Source organism: Arvicanthis niloticus, chromosome 6, assembly GCF_011762505.2.
Source record: "Arvicanthis niloticus isolate mArvNil1 chromosome 6, mArvNil1.pat.X, whole genome shotgun sequence".
Taxonomy (NCBI): Eukaryota; Metazoa; Chordata; class Mammalia; order Rodentia; family Muridae; genus Arvicanthis; species Arvicanthis niloticus.
The window spans coordinates 87,774,537-87,796,766 of NC_047663.1; the positions used below are offsets into that span (position 1 = coordinate 87,774,537).

The 22,230-nt window shown below is 50.5% G+C and overlaps 1 protein-coding gene and 1 long non-coding RNA gene across 6 annotated transcripts in view; one reads left to right on the top strand and one right to left on the bottom strand.

The window, feature by feature from the left end:
* Positions 1 to 22,230, top strand: part of Ergic1 (endoplasmic reticulum-golgi intermediate compartment 1) — a 93,171-nt gene that overhangs the window by 37,427 nt on the left and 33,514 nt on the right. For 3 of the 5 annotated variants that reach the window (XM_034505072.2, XM_076937068.1, XM_076937070.1), the window contains exons 2-3: positions 9,334 to 9,395; positions 15,241 to 15,313. In XM_034505072.2, coding sequence (XP_034360963.2) covers positions 9,334 to 9,395; positions 15,241 to 15,313 — 135 coding nt within the window. Of the gene's footprint in view, positions 1 to 1,086; positions 1,146 to 9,333; positions 9,396 to 11,836; positions 12,042 to 15,240; positions 15,314 to 22,230 lie in introns of those variants that run through there. The other 2 variants (XM_076937067.1, XM_076937069.1) reach the window with 2 other exon arrangements.
* Positions 7 to 15,933, bottom strand: LOC143442844 (uncharacterized). The gene is made up of 3 exons (XR_013111384.1): positions 15,546 to 15,933; positions 8,068 to 8,135; positions 7 to 1,385 (listed from the first exon to the last, which is right to left on the bottom strand). It is a non-coding gene; the product is annotated as an uncharacterized LOC143442844 (long non-coding RNA).

The following is a 22,230-nucleotide window of genomic DNA, read 5'->3' on the forward strand; positions in this document are numbered from 1 at the left end:
GTGAGTGTTTATTTTGAGTCAGGCTGTGGCCCCCTCCCTCTATAGGCTGGAGGTGGACTGCAGATTGAATTGCTGTGAGTAAATCCTGCTTCTCACTGATTCCCAGCACTGTTGTTGACGTATGTTCCCACGGCACCATTTCCTTCTTAGCACCGAGGGAGGGCTTCCATAGCGCCCTGTGAAACAAATGGCGACACACGCATATTTAACCATGCCTTCATGGCAAGGCGGAAGGCAGACCCAGGAGGTTTGACCCTCTTCCTGTGGGTTTCTTTGCCCAGTTTTTCCACATAAACATTGCCTTTTCTGATACAGAGTGAGAAAGACCAGAAAGACTACTTAATTCCAGGATCATGGTGTCTGTGGGGCCAACAGGGCCATGGCTGTGAGTTCAGTAGCAGGAGCAGAGCCGCCGAGGCCTACAGAGGAGGACACAGAATGGGTGGGGAAGTGAGCCCCTTCCTTGATGTTCTGTTCTGCAAAGAACAGGCCTGTGGACAGTGGTTATAGCTGTTCTCCCTCCTGGAGCTGTCTATGCAGCTGGAAGGCCAGTAGCATCCCTGGCCTCTGCACACTAGGTGCCACTAACGCCTCAGCCCTAACAACCTCCTGGGAGACACAGTGGCACCATTATTCCTCACAGATTCCCTGGCATGCAGCTTCTCAAGGCCACAGAAGCTGCCAGGCTGTGGTGACCAGTCTTTATTGTCAATTTGATGGGATTTGGCATCGCCATGGAAATACACACATCTGGGTGTGTCTTTGAAGATGTTTACAGGAAGGTTTAACTGAGCAGGGAAGACTCAACCCTGAACATGGGCAGACTGTACCATCCCGAAGGACCTGAGATCCCAAACTGAACAAGGAGCCAAGTGCCAGCATTTATCTTTCTGCTTCTGCTTCATGCTTTACTGCCCCGCCTTCCTTACTTGATAGACTGTGCCCTGGAACCAAGAGCCAGAATAAAACCCTTTGTCGATTCTCTCAAGCAACAGGAAAAGTAACGAATACCCATGGACCCACAGCTACACATTTTGTAACTGTCACTTTGCTGGGCCCTACAGTCTCCCGCCTCAGCTTCCTGAGGAGCTGGGATTACAGATGTGCGCTGCCGTGCCAGGCTCTGGTTTAAATGCTTACACTGGGTAAGCTACTCTTCTCGGGGCCTCTGGTCTCTCTTCTAAGTTGAGCGGATAACATAGGGTGGCTGCAGGGATGTTTCCAGAGCTGAGAGTGGGGACAGGTGTTTGGAGCAATCCCAGCACGTGGTCACGGTCCTGTCTGCCCACCTCTCTGCCCACTCCAGGTCTTGCTCTCATCTCGTTGGCATCTGCACCCAGGCTGGGCTTTCTTCAGTCCAGGTTGTTCTCTTGCTTTAATTTCAGCTTATTAAAAAACAAACAAACAAACAAACAAACAAAAAAAAAACCTCAAATCTCCATCAAATGACAACCCATGCATGCCACCCTATGCCGCCACTGACCACTGCGCCTGCCTATTGTGCTTTAGGGCCTTAGTTGATTTAATTTTGGCATTTTTTTTTACTTTGGTGTTATTTGGCTGGTTGGGTTTTTGTTTGTTTCATTGGTTTGTTTTGGTGTGTGTGTGTGTGTGTGTGTGTGTGTGTGTGTGTGTTCACTCTTGTGGTGTCTGTGAAGGCCAGAAGTTGTCATCAGGTGCCTCTTCAGTTTACCTGTGTCCCCTTTCATGCATTTGTGTGCTGGTGTACATGAGTATGTATGCATGTTTGTGCTGGGGGGTATACACGTGTGCATGTAGAAGCCCAAGGTTGATGTTGGGTATCTTCTTCCATCAGCCTTCTGTCTGTTTCTTTTGAAGCAGAATCTAGAGACAGGAATGAGAGGTGGACCACCATGTCCCCCAGTGTTTGTGTGGGTTCTGGGAATTTGGTCCTTCAGTTGTGCGGTCCGCACTTCAGCTGCTGAGCCATCTCCTCCACAGCCTGAGCTTATTTTGTGAGATCTCTCATTGAGCCTAGAACTCTTTATTTTGGCTCTCCTGGCCAACCAGCACCCGGAACCGCCTGCCTCTGGCCTGGAGTGCTTATGTGTGTGTGCTGGGTTTGCTGCCACTTCACCCCAGGCCCCACTGTTCTCTTTGCTGGGACAGGGTTTCACCCTATAGCCCAAGTTGGCCTGGAATTTATGATCCTCCTGCCGTAGCTCCCAATGTAGCCTAAATGTCCAGTCTACAAGTGTGGACCTTCCTCTGGGCTCCCAGGGCAGCCTTGGGCCTCATTCTTTTGATGAAAAGGGTCTCGTGAAGCCTGTGTTGGCCACAGACTTGTTATGTAGCTGAGGATGACCTTGGACTTCCTTGACCTTTGGATCTTCCCGCTTAGGGGCCTGCATTACACATTCCGTGTATATGGTGTTGGGTCGGGGAGGGCAAACCAAGGGGTTTGCCCACGGTGGGCAAGCACTCCACAGACAGAATAACACCCCTGCCCTTAAGACTTTTTTGTTTGGTTTGCTTTGTTGTTATTGTTGTTGTTGCTTCAAGAATGGGCCTCACTGTAGTCTTGGCTGTCCTGGAATTTGCTCTGTAGACCAGGCTGGCCTCGAACTCACAGAGATCCCACCTGCCTCTGCCCCCCAAGTGCTGGGAGTAAAGTCATGCACCACTGTGCCCAATGCCAGGCCTCATTCTTGTATTGATCTGTTCATTGGCTGAAAGGATAAGACTAAGAACCTCCCAAACTGTGGGGTGGGCAGGAAATGAACAGACTCTTCATCTTTCTCTGTGTGTGTCTGAGCATCCACAGATCATGAACCTTTCTTAAGTAGAATCAGTGAGAATGTGAAAGGCTGGCACACAGAGCCCTGCCAGGCGCTTCCTTTCTGATCTCCATATGCGAAATGAGACCAGACCTAACTCAGGCTGGTCCAGAGTCAATTGAGAACACAGGTAAACCTTAGCACATAGGCAACAGCAAACATCCTGTTTCTCTCCCGCATTCTTTACCCTTTCCTCCACATTCTCTGAGGCAGAATGGCTAAGACTGATCGCATCACCACTGCGAGGGCCTGACTAATCCAAGCCAGAGAGGATGCACAGCTCACTTCCTCATCTGTCACATGCCTGGGCTTCTCACTAGCCTCCTGGTGGGCCAGTTCCCCAGTGACAGTCATTCCTGAGTCACTTGTTTTGCGGTTACCTCTGAAACCAGGTTCCTTTTCTGTTCTCCCTTTACCCTATTGCTACTCTCCAACTTGGGACTGTTGTGTGGGAATAGATCTCTGTCACTTGTCACAGGTGGCCTCTGCTGAGTGACCCAAAGCTTTGCTAGACTGGCAGCTTTTTGAGGGCAGGGACCATATCTGCCTTGGTCGGTTCCTTTTCCCGACCTTCTAGAACACTGCTGCATACAGAACATGTTTAATACATATTTGCTGAACAAATGATGGATTTCTGATGTTTCCCTTGCCTATCCGGAGTGTGGGGTGGTGAGAAGATGATGGCCTGGGGTCTCCACACCAGGTTGTGTTTCCCAGGAGCTCAGTGACATAGGGACTCCCTCTCCCTGAGCCTCAGATCTCCCCCAGGAGAGTGAGACACCCGTAGTCGGAGAGGTGGGTGCCTACAACAAAGGTAAATGTGTGTGTGAAAGAGCGCGGCCTGGGCTGGAAGTGACCATTCAGTATCAGTATTTCTAGAACTTTGCCTCTTGTTCTTTGTCCTGAGTCTCACTTCCTTGTTACAGCTTAATTGGACATCTCCCTGTCTCTGGTTCCCCAAAAAGCCATAACTGCGACTTGCCCCATGACACCCAGCAAGCATGGCACCTTTAATTCAGGTGCCTGTGGGGACCAAGCTTCTTCTCAAAACAAATTTTGAGTGGCGGCTTCATTTGAATTTTTTTTCCATCTGAATTTTAAAAATAATCTCTACTCATTGTGAAATAATTTTATACTTAACCCCAAATTGCAAAAAATAGTAGAGTTCCCATATGCCCTTTACCCAAGTGTCCCCAAAGGTCACCATCTTACATCATGTCCTGGGCTGGATCTATAATGTCCCCAGAGGCCCTGTGCTTAAAGGCGTGGTCCCAGGACAGCAGTGTTAAAGCAGATTGGATATGAGGACAGCGTCATCCGTGGGCTCAACCACTAGTGGCTTTATACTCAAAGCTTTGGGGATGAAGTGGGAAGGGTAGGAGCTGGGGCTGAGCAGGAGGAGGCAAGTCACTGGGGGTTGACCTGGAAGGCAGTCTTGTCCCTGGTCACCTGCTCTCTGTCTGTCTGTCTGTCTGTCTGTCTGATGACCTCCTTCCTCTTCCGCCTGCTCCCACCACTGAGATGAGATGCCCTACTGCACCCTAGGATCTAAGCAGCAGAAGCAAACAGACAGACTGAGACCTCTGAAGCCCTGGAGCTCTGAGCCAAAACAGACCTTTCTTCTGAGAAGCTCATCTTCTCTGCTATTTTGTCACAGCCATGGAAAGCTGTCAGACATAACCATAATGCCACCATCAAAACACAAACAATAACATTATATGGTGCTACCAGCAGTACCACAGGGCTTGCTCAAGTGTTATTTCCAGAAGAAGAAATCCATTGTGTTCACAATAGATTCACCAAGTTCAGTCATTGTGTCCCATAAGTCTCCTCTATTTGGGATGGTGCCTGGGTTACTTTATAACCTCCCACCTATGACACACACTGGGCGTATGTCATTTCTGCAGTGGCTTCTTGTGATCAGATTGAGATGTCCGTGGTGGACAAGATCCCTGTTAGTATTCTGTCTAAATTCCACCCCACAGTTACCTGGCAACAGCCAGGTAGGCCTGGCCCACTATAAAAGGGGCTGCTTGCCCCCTTCTCTCTCTCTTGCTCTCTCTTGATCTCTGGATCCCTCTGTCCCCTCACCCCTTCCCCCTTCCCTTCCCCCTCTCTCCACATGCTCATGGCCAGCCTCTACTTCTCTACTCTCTCCCTCTCTCTGCCTCTACTACCCTCTTAACTCGCCTCCTCATACCCTGAGTATTCTATACTATACTGTCATGTGGCTGGTCCCTCAGGGGAAGGGATGCCTGGGCATGGGCCCACTGAGACATCCTGGTCCCCCCTCCCCCTCACCACACACACATAGAACATATTTCTTCTCTCATTATTTTTTTTATAAACACATCAATCCCCATCCCTGAGGTGATGTTATGTGGAGCGTATCAGGATCTCACGGTGGTATCTTCGATCAGCATGATGTCTGCCGAGTTTCCCCCACTTTATAATCCCCCACTTTTATGGGGACATGCCTTGGAGCAACAGCAATATCCTGTCCCTTTCCTCCTCTGCCTCTGTCATCTCTCTCTCTGTTCCTTCCTCCTCTGTCAGTTTCTTCCTCTGACTCCACAGGGATGCCTGCCTTCCTGCCTTCCCAGGCCTCACCATCTGTTGTCTCTCCTCTGGCCGGCAGGAGCCCCTTTATACCTTCTTGTCTCTGAACACCTACCCCCACTGTTAGAGTGAGTTCATACTGTCACATAACTGTTCCTGGGAGACACGGCATCTCTTTACTCCAACTAGGCTGCTCACAACAGACCAAATAAATACCTCAGAGCTTAGCTTGCTGAACCAATGAGTTTAATTGGGGTTACTTAGAATTGTGTGGAGGGCGGTCGAGGAGTTACCTGAGCTTACCTGTGGCTTCCCCTCCCCCAGCACCTCTTAATTATTTGTGTATCCTGAGGGGAGCCTTGGGTGAGTGGTCCATGCCTCTTGAACCCTTTCTCTCAGAACACCTCAGAACCCACTGCCTGGTGAGCCCACCCTTCCCTCCATGATAGAACATGAATGGGTCCTATCACAGCTGATGTGAATTTAAGACAGCAATGGTCATGTTCTACCCAGAGGATGGCGGTCCACGGTGCTGACCTAAGCAGGTGCTCCTGGCTTATCTTGCTTTTCTCCATTCAGCTCAAGAACCAGCCGTGTCTGAATCCTTCACAGATCCGGTTTGGGCTGTTAGCTGTTGCCTGTGACAGCCTTGTGAGCCCTGTCTGTGAGAAGAGCTGCGGAATGTATATGTGCGTGACGTGCACGTGTCCCTTCCCATGTGGCTGCACAGGCTGAGGTGCCAAGTTCACACTCCTGCCTTCATTTCCAGTCAGCTGTCTGCACTTGCATTTCCTTCCCTAGTGCTGAGGCCCCCGGGCCCTGCATGCCTTGATGCAGTACATAGGTGATCAACCTCCCTCCATCTCCTTCTGTCTCCTTCTTGCCCAGAGTAGACTCGGATGCTCCGCCCTCCACCACTTCTTGCTCCTCTTGAGCAGCCTCTAGCTAACCACAAACTTCTGGTTTGAGAACAGTACTTCATATACTTCTAAACCATGAGGCTGGTTTTGCCCGTGGGACCCTGATGGTGACATGGGCAGAGATAGGCTAGGTTGTAGTCCCCGGGCACTCTTGCCATCCCTGTCTTCATCTGGGAGGCACCTGTCAGATCTTTAGTTGTACATCCTTGCTTTTCAGCCGGGGAAACTGAGGCCCAGCAGTGGACAGGGATTTCTAAGACCATTTCCCTGCCTGCAGCTTAGCCGTCTGGTTATCTCTGGAGTCCCACATGGCTTCCGCTGTCCCGGTGGCTTTTTAAAGGTAGGCTGCTCATGTCCTTCCGCTCTTCAGCCCACAGAGTCACATACTGGGTTCCTGGCCTTGCCTGTTTATAAATGCCTCTTTGTCTTGTATTGTGTTATACAACATTTGAGAATTGGGACCTTCCGTGTGCAGTTTCAATTCAGGGTCCTTTCTTCTTTTTCTCTTTCTTTCTTACTTTCTTTCTTTTTTTTTTTTTTTTTTTTTTTTACAAAAATCAGAACATCTGGCTATCCTAAGCCCATACCTCCACCTGGCACCCCTGTGGGTGCTCCCTAACCTGACGCACACATGTGAGCCGAGAGTGAAGCTCTGTGGGTTGCTCATGTACTGCTCGAGGAAGAGGAGCAGTCTAGGCAATGATCCAGAGTAAACAGGTCCCAATCAATGTCACTCTCACTCCACCAGCCGACCGAATTGTTGTTCTGGACCCATCTACACCCAGCCGAGTTCCTCCCCAGTCTGCTGCCTCCCAGCATGCAGTGCACCACACATGGGACCCCCTGGCCACAGCCTGACATTCAGGACCTTCTCAGGGGACCTCTCTACCTCTTGCCATTCCCTCTCCCCTGCTCCCCAGATTTAAACACAGCATCCCAGGAACCCCACTTGTGTCTGGCTCTTGGTCTTTGCAGTCTTCATACCCTAGGAGCGCTTTCCCTTCCTCTCCCTGTGCAGACATCACTCCCTAGAGAAAGCCTCACTGGGACCCAAGGGCCATGCTTCCTGCCATGCTGGCTCTAGCTCACCCACCTGAACACTGAATTTCCCTGCCCACTTTTGTCTCTTATGATAAGCTGTGTGTTTACAGGCCGGGCTGATTAAGAGGACTCAGTGTGGAGTAGGGACCCCATCAGTCAAGTGAGGGTTAGAGGACCGGTGAACACTAAGACTTAAGCACTTCCTGAATGCCACGCATGATTCTAAGAGCTTTATATGCAGCCAGCCATTGACCCTCCTGTGGCTGCAAAGTAGGTGAAGTCCAGAGAAGTTACATGACATGTGTAAGATGATATTCAGTGCTGGGCTAATGTCTGAGCCTCTCATAGGCCTCTCCGGGTTAGAGGTGTGCCACTAAGAAGTGAGGCGTGCAGACCTTGCAGCTGCTCAGTCACACCCCAGCCCTCAGCACAGAGCAGACAGCAGAGAAAGTGTCAGTCTTGAGCCTGGCATCGCATAGGACTGTTTTCTCCCTCCAGGCTTGTGTGTAGTTAGCAGAGTAGGGTACCGGCCTTGACTGAGACAAAGGTGTATCAGGTGTGTTTGGTTTCCCAATCACCGAAGTCAAGCTCTGTCTTCTAGCTTGAGGGTGTGTGGACTGAGGGCCCTGTTGACAGAGCTCTGCTTTGAGGAGACTGTTCCTCATGGCCAAGGAAAAGGCAGAAAGCCAAGTGTGTGGAAGCCTCCCGTGGGACTGTGTTCCAAATCCCTCACAGACAGGCTTTCTTACCTGTCAGTAGTAGCCTTGCAAGGTTTAGCAGCAGTAGCCCTGCATTCATAGTTGAGGAAACCGAGGCCCTGAGAAGTCAAAACACACGGCAAGGAAGAGCATTTAAGGTTTAAACCACAGAAATCCTGATTCCAGAGTCCTAACCCCTACTTGGCCAGGACGGAGAGAATTAAATCTGATTCCAAAGCCCCACAATCCCCATCATATTCCAGGACTTCCCTGGCCCTGGCGATGTGTTTAGAAAAAAGCCAGTGTGGACAACCAGAGGTAGGGCCAGCCTTACCTCCAGCTGACCCTACCTTATCCTGTAGGCAGGAGCTGGCAGGGATGATGGGGACAGTGGACCAGGATGGGGAGGTGGAGGCAGGCAAAGGAATGAAGAGATGGCACAGAGCAAGAAAGCAGTGTCATAGTATAACGGTGTCAAAGGGACACAGAGCTTCCCCTGGCTCCCTGGACCCAGATGTTCCCTCAATTCAGTGTGCTGTTACTGGACAGTGCCTACCACCTGTCAGCCTGAGCTAGGGACAAGACTTCACAAGGTTCTTTTGTCTTCAGGAATAAGTTACATTCTGACAGAGGCAAGACCCACAAAGACACATGCACAAGCGTAAACATATGAGTGCATAAAGTAATGGCTGATGAGCTTGGGTCGTCATGGAGACATGATGGGATATAGCAGAGGGATGTGTAGGTATGCTGGCTAGATCTATGTCAACTTGACACAAACTGTAGTCATCTGAGAGGAGGGAACCTCAATTGAGAAGATGCCTCTGTAAGTTCAGGCTGTGGGCCGGCCTCTAGAGCATTTTCTTAATTAGTGACTAATGGGACAGGGCCCAGCCCATTGTGTATGGTACCATCCCTGTGTTAGGGGTTGTGGGTTCTATAAGAAAGCAAGCTGAGCAAGCCATGGGGAACAAACCAGTAAGCAGCACCCCTCCATGGCCTCTGCATCAGCTGCTGCTTCCATGTTCCTGCCTTGCTTTCGTTCCTGTCCTGACTTCCTTTGGTGATACACAGCCGTGTGGAAGTGTAAGCTGAATAAGTCCTTTTCTCAACTTGCTTTTTGGCTGTGGTGGTGTTGTAGCAATAGAAGCCCTGACTAAGACAGTAGGGCCCTTGTAAGGCCTCTCGGAGGAGGTTGGAAAGGACTCTTCAGTAAGAGCTGTGGTAGCTGACCCAGGTGGCATGCCGCCAGCACCCCGTCTCTGCCTCAAGGCATGTACCCCACACCTGTCTAATCCCCCTGTTTCTTCCCCACAGGTTTGACATCTACAGGAAGGTGCCCAAGGACCTCACGCAGCCGACATATACTGGTGCCATTAGTGAGTAACTGCCCTTCCCACCATTAACCCAGCCCTCTGCCTGGTCCTCAAATATCCTTGCTTTCAGTCTCTGCAGAGCTCTGGAGCAAGGAGGAAGGAAGGAAAGGCAGGTGGGAGAGGAGACGTGCCTAGCAACCCACCTCTCTCCATGAATCATCTCTATCCTTGCTATATAACCCTGCAAGGTAGAGCAGCCAGCTGTAACTAGAAGGATGCAGAAAAATACCAGTGCAGGTTCAGGGTTCTCAATCTCAAAATCCAAAGCTATGTCTTCTAGATTCAGAACTCCAGAGTCCTAGCATGCACTGTAAGTGGAAAATCCACTCCTGGCCCTGTATGATGAGAAGCTTTGAAGATGTGATAGTATCTCCAGGCTGTAGAGATAAGTGCGCCAGAAACACGAGTTGCCTGTTTACACTTGGGCTCCATTCTCCTAAAATCTAAATAGAGGCCAGTGAGATGGCTCAGTGTTTGCCATACAAGTCTGGTGGCCTGAGTTAGAGGCCCAGAACCCATGGTGGAAAGGCACGTACACAGACACACACACACACACAGGCATACACACACAGAGACACACACACAAAGATACACACAGACGCAGAGACACAGACGCAGAGACACACACACAGAGATACACACAGACACACACACAGAGAGACAGACATACACACACAGACACACACAAGACATACATATAGACACACACAGAGAGAGACAGACATACACACACAGACACACACAAGACATACATATAGACACACACAGACACACACACAGAGAGACACAGATGCACACACAGAGACACACACACAGACACAGACATACACAGAGACACAGAAAGAGAGACACACACACAAACATACACACAGACACACACAGACTTAAATACAGACACAAACATACACAGACATACACACAATCATCATCAAACAATAGCAGTAAATTAAATACAAAAAATTTTTTTAAAGTAGCTGAGTAGTGGTGGCCTATGACTTAAATCTCTTTACTGCAGCAGCATTTGGGAGGCAGAGGCAGGGGATCTCTGAGTTTAAGGCCAGCCTGATCTACAGAGATCCAATTTCAGGACAGCCAGGGCTATACAGAGAAACACTGTCAAAACAACAACAACAAAAAACCAACAACAACAAAAAAAACCCAACAACAAAAAAAAGTCCAAGCAAGCAGATCAAAGGTGCAGGAGGGAGGCTTGCTTTTTACCTTTCTGCTTTTGAAAGAATTTGAATTGTTAATCATTTTAGCCACTAAAAGAAATCACAAACTCACTCTGATTTAGTTCAATCAGACGAACCAGAAAAGTGGCCATTTGCAATACCAGGCAGGGAAGATAGGCTAGCGTCATGTCAGCAGGACAAGAGGACCCAAGGACCCAAACTGGAGCATAGACGATGACTCTGGTGGCCTGGAACCCAAAGAATTAGGGGAAAGGCCTTGAGTCTGTCATAAATGAACTGAGGAGAGGACACAAACTCACTCAAGAATTTGGTGACCCTGTGAACACCTCTCCCTCTCTCTCAAGTGTGGGGCAGTTGTAACAACTCTCTTCCACAGAAAAGAGAATAGAAATGTGAGATGGTAGCTTTCCTGTAGGGAAACCTGCAGATGGCAGCTCAGCCACGGGAAGGAAGTTGCCATCACCATGATTGGTCAAATGGATGGATGAACACCTGATGTGACGTGCGCCTTGCCGCTGAGGGATCTTCTCCACTAAGCTACAATCCTGGCAGATGTGACAGAGCAGCAGGGTCCCAGCCTGGGGAAGGGGTCTTCTGCCAGATACCTGATCAGTACAAGCAGGGCTAAGGGAAGCTGAGGGAAGGATGGGTCACAGAAAGGCTCAGAAGGAGTAAAGGCAGGGTACGATCCGGGATCTGCTCCTGCATAGAAACAGCCTTCCTGGGAAGCTGGTGAAACCTGTGGCAGCGTTAGGAGCATGCAACAGGGTGGATTCCTCCACACTGACAAAGGGTGACGGAGTGCCATGGTTATGTCAGATGTGGACAGGGCATCCAGGAGAAGCTGTGTGGCACTGTTCTAGCTTTACATCCATTGCTGTCCTACAACAGAAAATACCGCCCTAAAAAAGAATACTCAGAACACACCAAAGTCACCAGCAAGTGAGCGGGCAGGCTTCGGCTCCATGCCTCAGATGCTCAGTGAGGGAACTGACTCATTCAAAATGTCACTGCTGACCGGAGGGGCAGTCAGGATTAGGTCTTAGATGCCCCCCTGGATGCTCGGTATAAGACAGAGAGCCTCAGAACTGCCCTGGCCTTGCTGTGTGAGTGGAGGCCAGACGGTCCACTCTCAGGTAGATTGGGGATCCCCACAACTCCAGTTCCCTCTAGCCCTCTCTTCAGTTGGATCTCTTAAAGCAGCAGGTACCTTCTCTAGTTGTGACGAATCTTCCTGGGTGTTTGCAGGCCTTCCTGTCAGGAAGAGCTGGCTTCATCCTCCTGTTTAGCACCAGTGTGTCCTTGGGCAAGGTGGCCCTCCCAAACCCCAGGAAAAAGACTTGCCTAGACTATGAGAAGCATGGCTCCTGCTCTACTCTGTGCCACCACATAGCAGCTCAGCCTCCCTGCAGATTTCTCTGGTCTTCCCTTACCCAACCTGTTGAAAAATCAGGTATGTGCCTTCTTAGAAACCCAGGATGTACCCGCACACTGTCCTGCCCGGGGACCAGCTGTGCTACATACCCCACCCCCTTGTCTCTGTTGCTGGACACACCTCTCCCACCTCCACCAACAGCTCTGCATTCTATCCAGCTATCTCATGTGGCACCGAGGGCTGCTGGCCTGATTCTAGCCTATTGTCACACAGATGTCCTCGGCATGTCTTCGAATCTTCTGTGGCTGTTACTGTGAAGTAGGTCTCCAGGGTTTAGGAAGACTGAGTCAAAAAGGACGTACATTTTTGAACTGTTCAGAAAGCTCTGCCTGGCAGCCCTCAGGAACGTGGTTTGATGAGCTTTTCCTTACACGAGGGGAAGGTCTGAGGCATGGGAAGCCAGCCCTTAGCTACCATTTAGTACACAAATGTTTATTAAGCTAGACCTAGGGCCAGGCCCTGTGCCAAGCCGGAACAGTGCTGATGAATGGGCTTCGGTCTTCGTCTCTGAGGCTCATGCAGCCGAGCCAGGCAGGCCAACTCAGGCCTGCGCCATCGAATTACGCTGTGGGGTGGCTGCTATTAATAGCTGAAGGAGACAGCGAAATTCTGGGGCTCGAACGTCAGCCTGTAGATTTTGTTTCCTGCCCTACATGGCTCTTTCGACCTCAGAGGGACTCCTTGACTTTCCCTCGGGGTATAAGGGTCTCAAGCTTGGTCCCTTCGACTTGGCAGCACCTGGCTTACTCCAAGCAAGCCTCTCCTGGGGCTACATTCCAACTGCCCCAGGCCTGAGTCAGTTTCAGAAGTCTGGAGTCAGAGAGCCTCCAAGCCTTGCCCAAACATGGATTGAAAGCCTTCGTCCAGCCTCGGAGATCTGAAGGTCTTGGTTGGAATACTTCCTCCCTGCTCTTGTGGTTTCTCACTCATTCAGTTATTCAGTAAATATTTTTTCTGTGCCTTCTCTGAGCTAGCACTGTTAGGCCCTGAGGCCACAGTGGTGCCAAGACCTCACCTCTGGTTCCTGAGTTTGAGACTGGAGTCAGGTGCTCTTACTCTAAGTACGTGTGGGGACAGGGCCGTTGGACCCCACTGAGTTATCCTGTCTACCTGCTGGGCTACCCAGGCTTTGTGCCAAACCTTGCAGAAGCACACAGATCTCAGAGAAAGGCCTCCCCAATCTCCTTCCCCCCACCACAGTGTGGGTACTTAGGACTTTGGGGTGTATCTGCAGGCGTGGGGCAGGAAGAACAGCTAGAAGACTGTCACTTATCCTAAAGGCAGCAGCAACGACCTTCAGAAAACCTGTGGCGTGCACTCGCTGCTGCATCCACTGGGGCTGGTATGGACAAAGTGGTGTTGAAATGTGGGTCCTGGGTGGCGCTGGACAGAGAGGCACGTGGTCCAGCTGCAGAATGCTTTGCCTGCTGGCAGACTCTTCCCCAAGAGGCAGTAACCACCACTGCAGGCAGAAGAGCAGGAGCCAGGAGCTGGGTTGGTAGCTGAGCCACGCCAGGGGCTTTATCTCACAGCTGGAAAGGATATTTGAGCTTAATCTTCATGCCATGAACAGAACAGAGCAAGGCCACTGTCTGGGCCCAAGCTGTTCAGATTGCTGAGCGCTTGGAGCATGGCTGAAAGGGGGTGTGTGCTATTATAAATTTAGAGCAAAAGGGAGCTTAAAGTATGTACATCTGCATATACACATGAATACATATACTTTTGTTCTGTTTTGGCTTTGAGTGAGAGTCTTGGCTAGCCTGGAACTTGCTATGTGGTCTAGGCTGGGCTTAAAATTCAACCCGTCCTTCCCACCTCTGCTCTTGAATTCTGGGCTTATAGATGTGGGCTATTGGGCCCGGCCAACAAATACTTTTGTGTGTATGTGTATATGTATGTTCTGTGTATGTGTGTGTGTATTTGTGTGTGTGTGTGTGTGTGTATAGTATTTAAACTACATTGTGTAATTATTAATACTTGATGTTTAATAGTTACATGTGCTAATATTCCCAGTTGAAACTTTTTCTTGTTTATAATATGCACACACTCTCTATTTTCCCCCAAAGGAAAGGCTTTAAATGCTCTCTCTATACAGCTTCGTCCAAGTGGGGCAGAGGTTCTGAGTCCCCATCTCTGTGTGGCTACAGACTCAGCAGGCAGTTTGGGAGTATCCCATCTTTCCCTTGCAGCCCAGGTTCTCAGGAGTCTTTCTAGGTGTCTTGACCTTAGAGGATAGGGAATCCCAGTCTTCTGTCACTCATCCTGCGTTTCTACACCAGAGCCACCATCAGGCTGGTACCAGAGTGTCATGGTGGGGTAGTTTGTACCACCATGGTGCTCAAAAATGGTTGTCCTTCTTTCCCTGAAGACAGATAGGAAATTAGATAGGTGGCAGATGGACAGACAGACAGACAGACAGACATGGATGGGGATGCTTTTCTACTGTTATCTACAGACCTGTGTCACAGCAGTGCTGCTGTCAGTTCAAAAGAGCATAAATAGAAATGGAAGTCCACCCCAGTCTGCAGCACACCTCAGCTCAACCTGGTGCTGTGCTGGCTGTCCCTGTGATGACTGCATGTTGACCAGCAGAAATGGCCCACTGCCAATGGCCAGCATCAGGACAGGACTGTGCATATCAGTAACTGCCATATGGCTTCTGGTGAGGGACTCTGCTCTCCCTCTGTTGTAAAGCTGACAACTCCCAAGGTGGACACTGGCTATAGACAGAGCAAGAGACCTGGGCAAGCTCTGCCAAGCTCAGTCTTTGGTTCACTGATGTGAGAGAGTGAAGTCTGGATGGTCACATGTCATCTCCCAGATGTTCAGTGTGGATTTGGGATTCTAGCATGCATGACACTCAAGCAGACAAAGCACCTCGTCTACCAGCATGCAGTCCTCTGCCAGGGCGACCTCTGCATCAAAGAGATCGTGGGGAGTCGAGCAGGGCCCATTGCCTGTGTAGGGAGGCCAACCTGAGCAGAGTCAGGCCAGTGGGAACTTTATGGAGAATCACACTGAGGCCATGAGTAAGAAGGGGAATCACACTGAGGCAGTGAAGAAGAGGGGGGTTTGATGGTCTCTGCAAAGGCGCCCTCACTCTGTGTGTATGCTAGAGCCCCTAAGCAGCTTTCCTTCAGGGTAGCAAGAGGGGCAGCAGGGACTGGCCTCCCGTGTGAGCATCCTGTACCCCTAACTCTGTCTGTGTTTCCCACAGTCTCCATCTGCTGCTGCCTCTTCATCCTCTTCCTCTTCCTGTCAGAGCTCACCGGATTCATCACGACAGAAGTGTAAGTCATTTTTCTCTGGGGCAACTGGCTTGTTGGGGTCCAGATGAGAAGAGGGGGCAATTTGGAAAGAGAGGGAAGCCTTACAAGCAGTTCGCTTCTATTTCTAAGTATGTGACATCATAGAAAGGCTTTGAGCTTGGAGCAGAGCTGAGCCTCACTTTGTGAAAGCCCTTCACATTCCATTGGACCTGGGGTCCCCAGGCCCATGAACAGAGCAGAATCACATACTCACCACCACTGGTCCCGAGTTTGGCTAGTGAGTTTCCCATGAGTCCTTTGATGTTGGAAGGTGCTCAGGCAGCCCAGGTAGCTTCCTCCCAAAGGGCAAGGTGGCTCTCCTGGAAAGCCCCTCTCGTTTCTCAGGCCCACGTTCCGGAGTCAGCATGGGTTTCCCGGCAGCTGATACCACAGTCATCCATCCCTGATTCCAGAATTAGCTGTCATCCACAGCCTGGTAACCCTCCTGCGTTGGGCCCTGACCTCATGCTTCAAAGCCTCTTTGTAGCTGTGTTTACAGTTTGCGGAATTGTCATGGGGCTGGGCCCTGGCACCCCCTTCTCCTGCCCAGCCTTGGAATTTTCTCTTTCTGCTCATGGAATGTCTTGGTTTCCTTTGCTTCCTTCTCAGCCACGAGACAATAGGAAGCTAAAAACAGGCGTCATGGCTGCAGCTGGGTCTTATTACCTTTGTCACCAAACAGCTCCCATTTTATGGGGGAAACTGAGGCTCTGAGAGGGAGAGGTACCACCCGCAGTGACCAAGTGAGGTGGATCCCGAGTTCTGAGAAGCTCACATCTGGGTATAGCTGCCTACCTGCCGCTGGTTTGGGAGCATCTGTCCTCTGTCACCCTGATACTGATTTTAACCTGGGGAGCTTCATGGGCTTGTAGAGAGACCACCAGATAAGACATTAGAAGACCCAGAATCAGAATACACTTTGCTGTGTGACCCTGGGAAAGTTATTGAACCTCCCTGAGTCAAAGAAGTGAGAGTAGATCAGACTCAGATTTCACTTCCAGCTCTGGAAAAGCTTTGTCTGTTTTCCATGGTAACAGACATGTAGGGATCATCAGAAGTCCCCCACAGTCTCCAACAGGTGACTATGACCATGGGAAGCACCTCAACAGTGTGCCAGGCTAGCCTCTGCAGGCTGTGCTCTCCTCCTGGATGGAGGCCACTCTGCAGACCAGCGTGTTCTGAGTAGGTGGTGGTAGCATGCACCTGTGACAGCAGGAAGGTGCAGGTGTGCAGGCAGGTGGCTTTCAGACACAGCAACAGGTGCTAAGGCCCCAAGGGAGGCAGGGATGGCTTGGGGGTCTGAAGAACCAAAAGGTTGTCATGGCTATAGCAAAATGAGCAAGCAGGGGCTCAGAGGCCAGGCTAGGTGGAGCCACAGCTCTGTAATGGCTTCGTCAACAGCGATTGGGCCTTGGCTATGCGCTCCTAAAGCTGCTCTCACTACAGTGCATCTGTGTCTGCTAGCTGTGGACACAAGCAGAGCAGCTACACTGCAGTTATTCCCTGGTGTCCTTGGGAATTTGTTTTTGGGACCCTTACCACAGAAGTCCCAGTATTTCAGTTTCTTCTGTACAATGGCAGATTTGCATAAATATGCATGTCATTTACATAAAGCTGCATATAATCCTCTTTTTTCTGCAAAGATTTATTTATTTGTATTTTATGAGTATGAATGCTTATCTGCGTGTATTTCTGTGCACTGTGCATATATGGTGTCCTTGGAGGCTAGAAGAGGGTATCAGATCCCTTCAAACTGGAGTTACAAAGGGTTGTGAGCCTTCGTGGGATGCTGGGAAGTGAACCTGGGTTCTCTGCTAGAGCTGAACCATCTCATCTCTCCAGCCTCTTGCTTTTGTTTTTTATTTTGTTTTTTATTTTGTTTTCCAAGACAGGATCTTACAAGGTCCAGGCTGTGCTCCTGAGTGCTGGAATCACAGTTGGATGTCACCATGCACAGTCCCCCTGTGTACTTCAAACTGTCTTCATGTTACTTGAACATCTATCTAATACAAGTCATTGCAAAATCACAGGGGAATAGTGGGAGGTGCTCTGAGGAAACCGTGGGATGCGGTGGAGCGAGATAGTGAGGACCCAGAGAGGGAGGACACAGAACAGACCCGGTGCTTTCTGAAGACTGAACATAATGACCTGGCTAAAGGCCCAAGGCCTGTGGACTGTGTCTCCTGTCACCCTGGCTCTTGGTGCCTCTGTGTTTCCCCTATAACACTGGAGGAAGCCTTAGCCAGCTCAGCCCAGTGAAGGTGTGCCTTCAGCACTGAGGCATGGCCACATACAAGGGACTTTTGATGTCAGAGCTTGGGCCTGCAAAGGCTGTGTAGCAGGCTGGGCCGCTCAAGCAAGCCCAGACAGTGGACTTTGCCCGCTGTTTACCTAGGGCAGGGCTGTCAGTGTCAGAGTACAGTGTGTTCCCCCACAGCACCCTCCCTGCTCAGGGACTTCCTCTTACTGCCTCCTGGATGCTGCGGTCCCAGGAGGAAGGAAGAGGGCTGAAGAGGCTCAAAAACCTGGCCCACTGGCTACTCATTACTGTTGGTGGGAACCTAATGTCCCCCCAGCTCCCTTTCTAGTTCTTCCTTACTGTGGTACTGACTTGTCAGGGGTCCAGGCAGGCCCAAGACTTAATTAACACCGTAGCCCAGAAATGTTGCTTTGCCCCACTGGGCTCCTCTCTTTACGGAGGCAACCTTGCTCAGGAAGCATATAGATTGGGGAAAACTGAAGGAGAGTTCATCCTCTTTCGGGGAGGCCACTGATCCTGTCTGATGGCTTTGTGAGCACAGAGGGTCAGCAGATGCCTCTTGCCACAAGGATGTGTACATAACTCAGGGAAATGAAGTCACGGCACAGCCCTGGCCTGTGGTTGCCAGTGATGTGAGGTGCTCATGCTGGCCCCACAGAGTTAGAGGGAGGTGGGTTTGTTTGTGTGCTTGACTTCCAACCTGAATTTTGTCCAGGCTGGTGACAATGAGGAAAGAAGGTGTCCCACGGGATATTCAGAGGTACCCATCTCCCAGATAGTGACCGACTGTGGGATGCTCCAGCCCTTGACTGCCAAGCCCCTGCAGGCTTTGATAATTAGTCACTTGGTGGGCATTTATCATAGTAAAACAGTTACTCAGACACTCCACTCAGTTTTAACATAATATCCCTTATGGTGCTTTCTAGGTATTGTAAATGCCCACATGCTAGTCTCCTATGCCCAGGTTAGCATCCTCCAATGATTGCCTCAAAGTCTGTCACACAACCCCTTGAAGTTTCTGGGGGGAAACTGGGGCACCAAGAAGCTTAAAACCTGTAAGGTTTGTAAAAGGGGGAAGGGGAAGCAGAGTCTAAGCCCAGGACCTGTGGACATCTACAGCGTGGGCACCCCACCCCGCCATCCCACCCGTCTCTGCAGGGCATGCTTTCAAGCCTCAAGGACATGAGAGCCACAGCTTTTTGGTCAGGATTATTGACGGTTAGGGATAGAAGCTTCAGCAGTACAAGCATATTCTTATGCAAGCCTGCTGACCTGAGTTCCTGGGTCACTGGAACCTACTCTACTCCACAAAGTTGTCCCCTGACCTCCATGTGTGCATTCACACACATGCACAACAATGGAAATACATTAAAATTAAACTTCAAACCTATTGACTGGAGATTCAAGAGTCCCCTGTAGAATTAGGTCACAAGCTGGAAGAGGCCACTTCTGGAAGTAGGAGCTTCGGGGTTACCTTGAGCTGGCTCCTCAAACATCCCTACACAGGGCCAAAATTGGGGAGACTAAGAGCTTATGCAAGAGAAGAGGGTAGGGCTCCATCCTGCCCAGCACCCCTGAACTGAGTCTCAGTTGTAGCTGACAGGACTAAGCTGTCACACCATAGGGCATCCTCGCCCTTAGCAGTGGGAGGCTTGAAGGCTCCTGGGCACAGAGGGACAGATTCGCTGTTCAGGTCACCCCTGAAAGGTGGGTCTGGGGAAGGGTGAGCAGAGCCACAGGCCCTGGTAAGGATTCAGATGATTGCCAGGAGGAAGAAGGGCAGCTGGGCAGCTGGCTGTGGAGGGCATCCACCCAGTAGGCAGCAGTTGTATTTTCCCTACAGAAGTCAGGGTTTAAAAGCCAAGGTCCTGAGGCTTACTGGTCAACCTACCCGCCTTCCCTCCCACTCCCACCCACCAGTCACTGCGGCCTCCCTGCCTCATGGAAGTTTCCATTTGACCAGATTGTTTCAGCATGGAGGCCAGCAACCTTGGGCAGGAATCTGAACTATTCAAGTGCTCTTCAAAAAGCAAATAAAATTGTTTTCCATAGATGTCACCAGGCTCACGCCTCAGCCTAGAATCTCAAGGCCTTCGGCTATATTCCAGCTACATCCCCCAACCAGTACCTCCCACGCGGGCCTTTCATCCTCTCTCCCTACAAGGCCGGTTCTCACCCACCTCTGGCACATGCACTGGCTGGTGCCCCCCCACCTGGGATGTATCCCCCCGCCTCCATCAGCACACACTCGTCCACTTCCTGGGACTTCTGAGAACCTGCACCCACACTCTCCTGTGTAACCCCCAAGTTTGTGTTCATTTCACAGAAGATGTTCAGGAGTCCTCATTTTGGTTGGGGGTTGTGACACTGTTGCTTCCTCAGGTGTGACAGGAGGTGATAGAGGGAGATTTGCAGAACCGAAAGCCATTGGACCTAGGGACCTCTATATCCCATAGGCCCTGACGCCCTGGGGTGGCACATCTGAAGATGACAAGAAAAGACAGTGACACTTGCATCACAAGTCTCCTTAGGGGATGCCCTGCTTTCCAGGGATCTCTGTCCTCTCCAGACAGTGTTAGCACAGTAGGAAAGGCAAGACACAGATTTCCCCCCCCCCCAGCATCCTCCTCTTACTCCCCTAGACTGTGTGATCTCAGCCAGTTATTTGTACTGCTCACTGAAGACACAGAGATCCTGCCCAGCACAGCACTGCTTGGCTATGTTACAGGAGCTGCCACATGCAAAAGCCCGGCACCTTCCAGCTTCTAGTGGGGCAGAATACACTGGGCGGGGCTGTGCTCTGCCTCTTACATGCAGAACGCCCTTGACCTTCATCACAATGGTTTGCCATGGATTAGTGTCCCTATTGTTTTAGCTCATTAAATGTTGGTGTTGATGATAAAGATCGTGGCTGGAGATTAAGTGTTCAGTCTGTAGTGAGACTCTGCTCAAGACTGGCCACCTCAGCAGCCTCATTATTGATGTATACAGCGTCATTGGGGGTTGCCGGGACCTTAGAGAGCGTGGCATCCTCATGTCACCTGTGCACTTCCTCTGTCTACTTCAGATCCCCCAGATGACTTACACTTTCCCACAGTGCATGCCATGCACATAGTTGTGGCACCATATTGTGTAAGGAACGAGGTAAGAAGTCTGTGCATGTCCAGTACAGACTCCATGTCTGTTTCTGAGGGGGGGTTGTTTGTTTTGTTTTGTTTTGTTTTGTTTTTTGAACTTCAATTGGTTGAACCCAAGGTTGAAACCCTGTAGAAGTGGAGTATCAACTGTTCTAGGAAAGCCCCTTTTAATTTCTGGGGAAACTGAGGCTGTTGAGGACAAAGCCCCATTGTCCAAGCTCAGTCTACCAGGAGGCACTGCAGCCAGGAGGCACTGCAAACCTTGGCATCTTGGGCTCCTCTTAGCATTGTGTTTTCTCTGCCAAGTAGGGCCTGTCACTTGCTCTGGAGAGAAAATGAGACATGAGCTCTCTCTCTCTCTCTCTCTCTCTCTCTCTCTCTCTCTCTCTCTCTCTCTCTCTCATGCACACATACATATACCACACACATACATCACACACACACCATACACACCATATACACATAACATATACATACCACGCATACACTTGAGTACACACACACATGCACACACAGCCTGGCCTGGGCAGCCTGCAGCTTTGGTCTCTCAGTAGCCCTGAGAGGTGTTAAGAATTCTTGCTCATTTTCTTTCTCTCTCCCTTTTCCTTCACTGGTTGCTTCTTGGTAAAGCGTGGATGACTTACAGCAGATGGCCAAGTCCAGAATGAGGTAGTCAGTGAGTCTTACCCTCAGAGCTATCATCTCAGCTGAGCCAAGATACATGAGCCATGACTTCTGCCATCTAGAAGATTCTTCTGTATCCCCTCCTCCTGCCATTCTTTAGACTTCTATTGTCCTGGATTAATTTGCTTCTAGTGAACTCCACCCAGGACTTCTCCAGTTACCCTTATGAGGAAGCTGGGGCTCAGAGAGGTGAAGCGCCTGTTCCAGGTACCTCAGCTTCTAAGTGACAAAAGTGGGAGGGGAGCCCACAGGACTTCTTACCTCCTGAGTTGGCTATGGGGGTGTCAGGCCAGTAAGAGTCCCTAAGCTGGAGTATACCCACAAAAATGTTTCTTTTCTTCAAGGTGAGCTGATTTTTGGCAGGCTGTTGGCCTCTTAAAATCTGCTCAGCCCCAACCAGTGGACCCAGTCAGCCTTGGCAGCCCTGCACGGGCAGCTGAGGCCACACCTGAGGTGGCAGGAAACTAGCTGGCCTGGAACATTTGCCTTGGACACAGAAGGCAGCCTTGCTGACCTCATCAGTAGGCGGTGCAGACAATTGAGCCATATACATCTTACAACCAAGGGGGAACAGCCAGTTCTGCCCTTACATAACCACTGGCCCTGGTTGCCACAGGCCATGCATTTATCTTCCCCTCGGACACCTCAGCCCATTCATGCTGTGTGGCTCTTCAGCCCTGGCAGCTGACCACTCCAGTTCTTCTGGCTAGGAGACAGGGATCCATGCCTGAGAGAAGCCTTCCCAGGGGCGGTGAGCTCACCTGAGCCACACCTGGGATTTGCCTCACTGCTGAGGTCATCTCCCATGATTGCCAGGG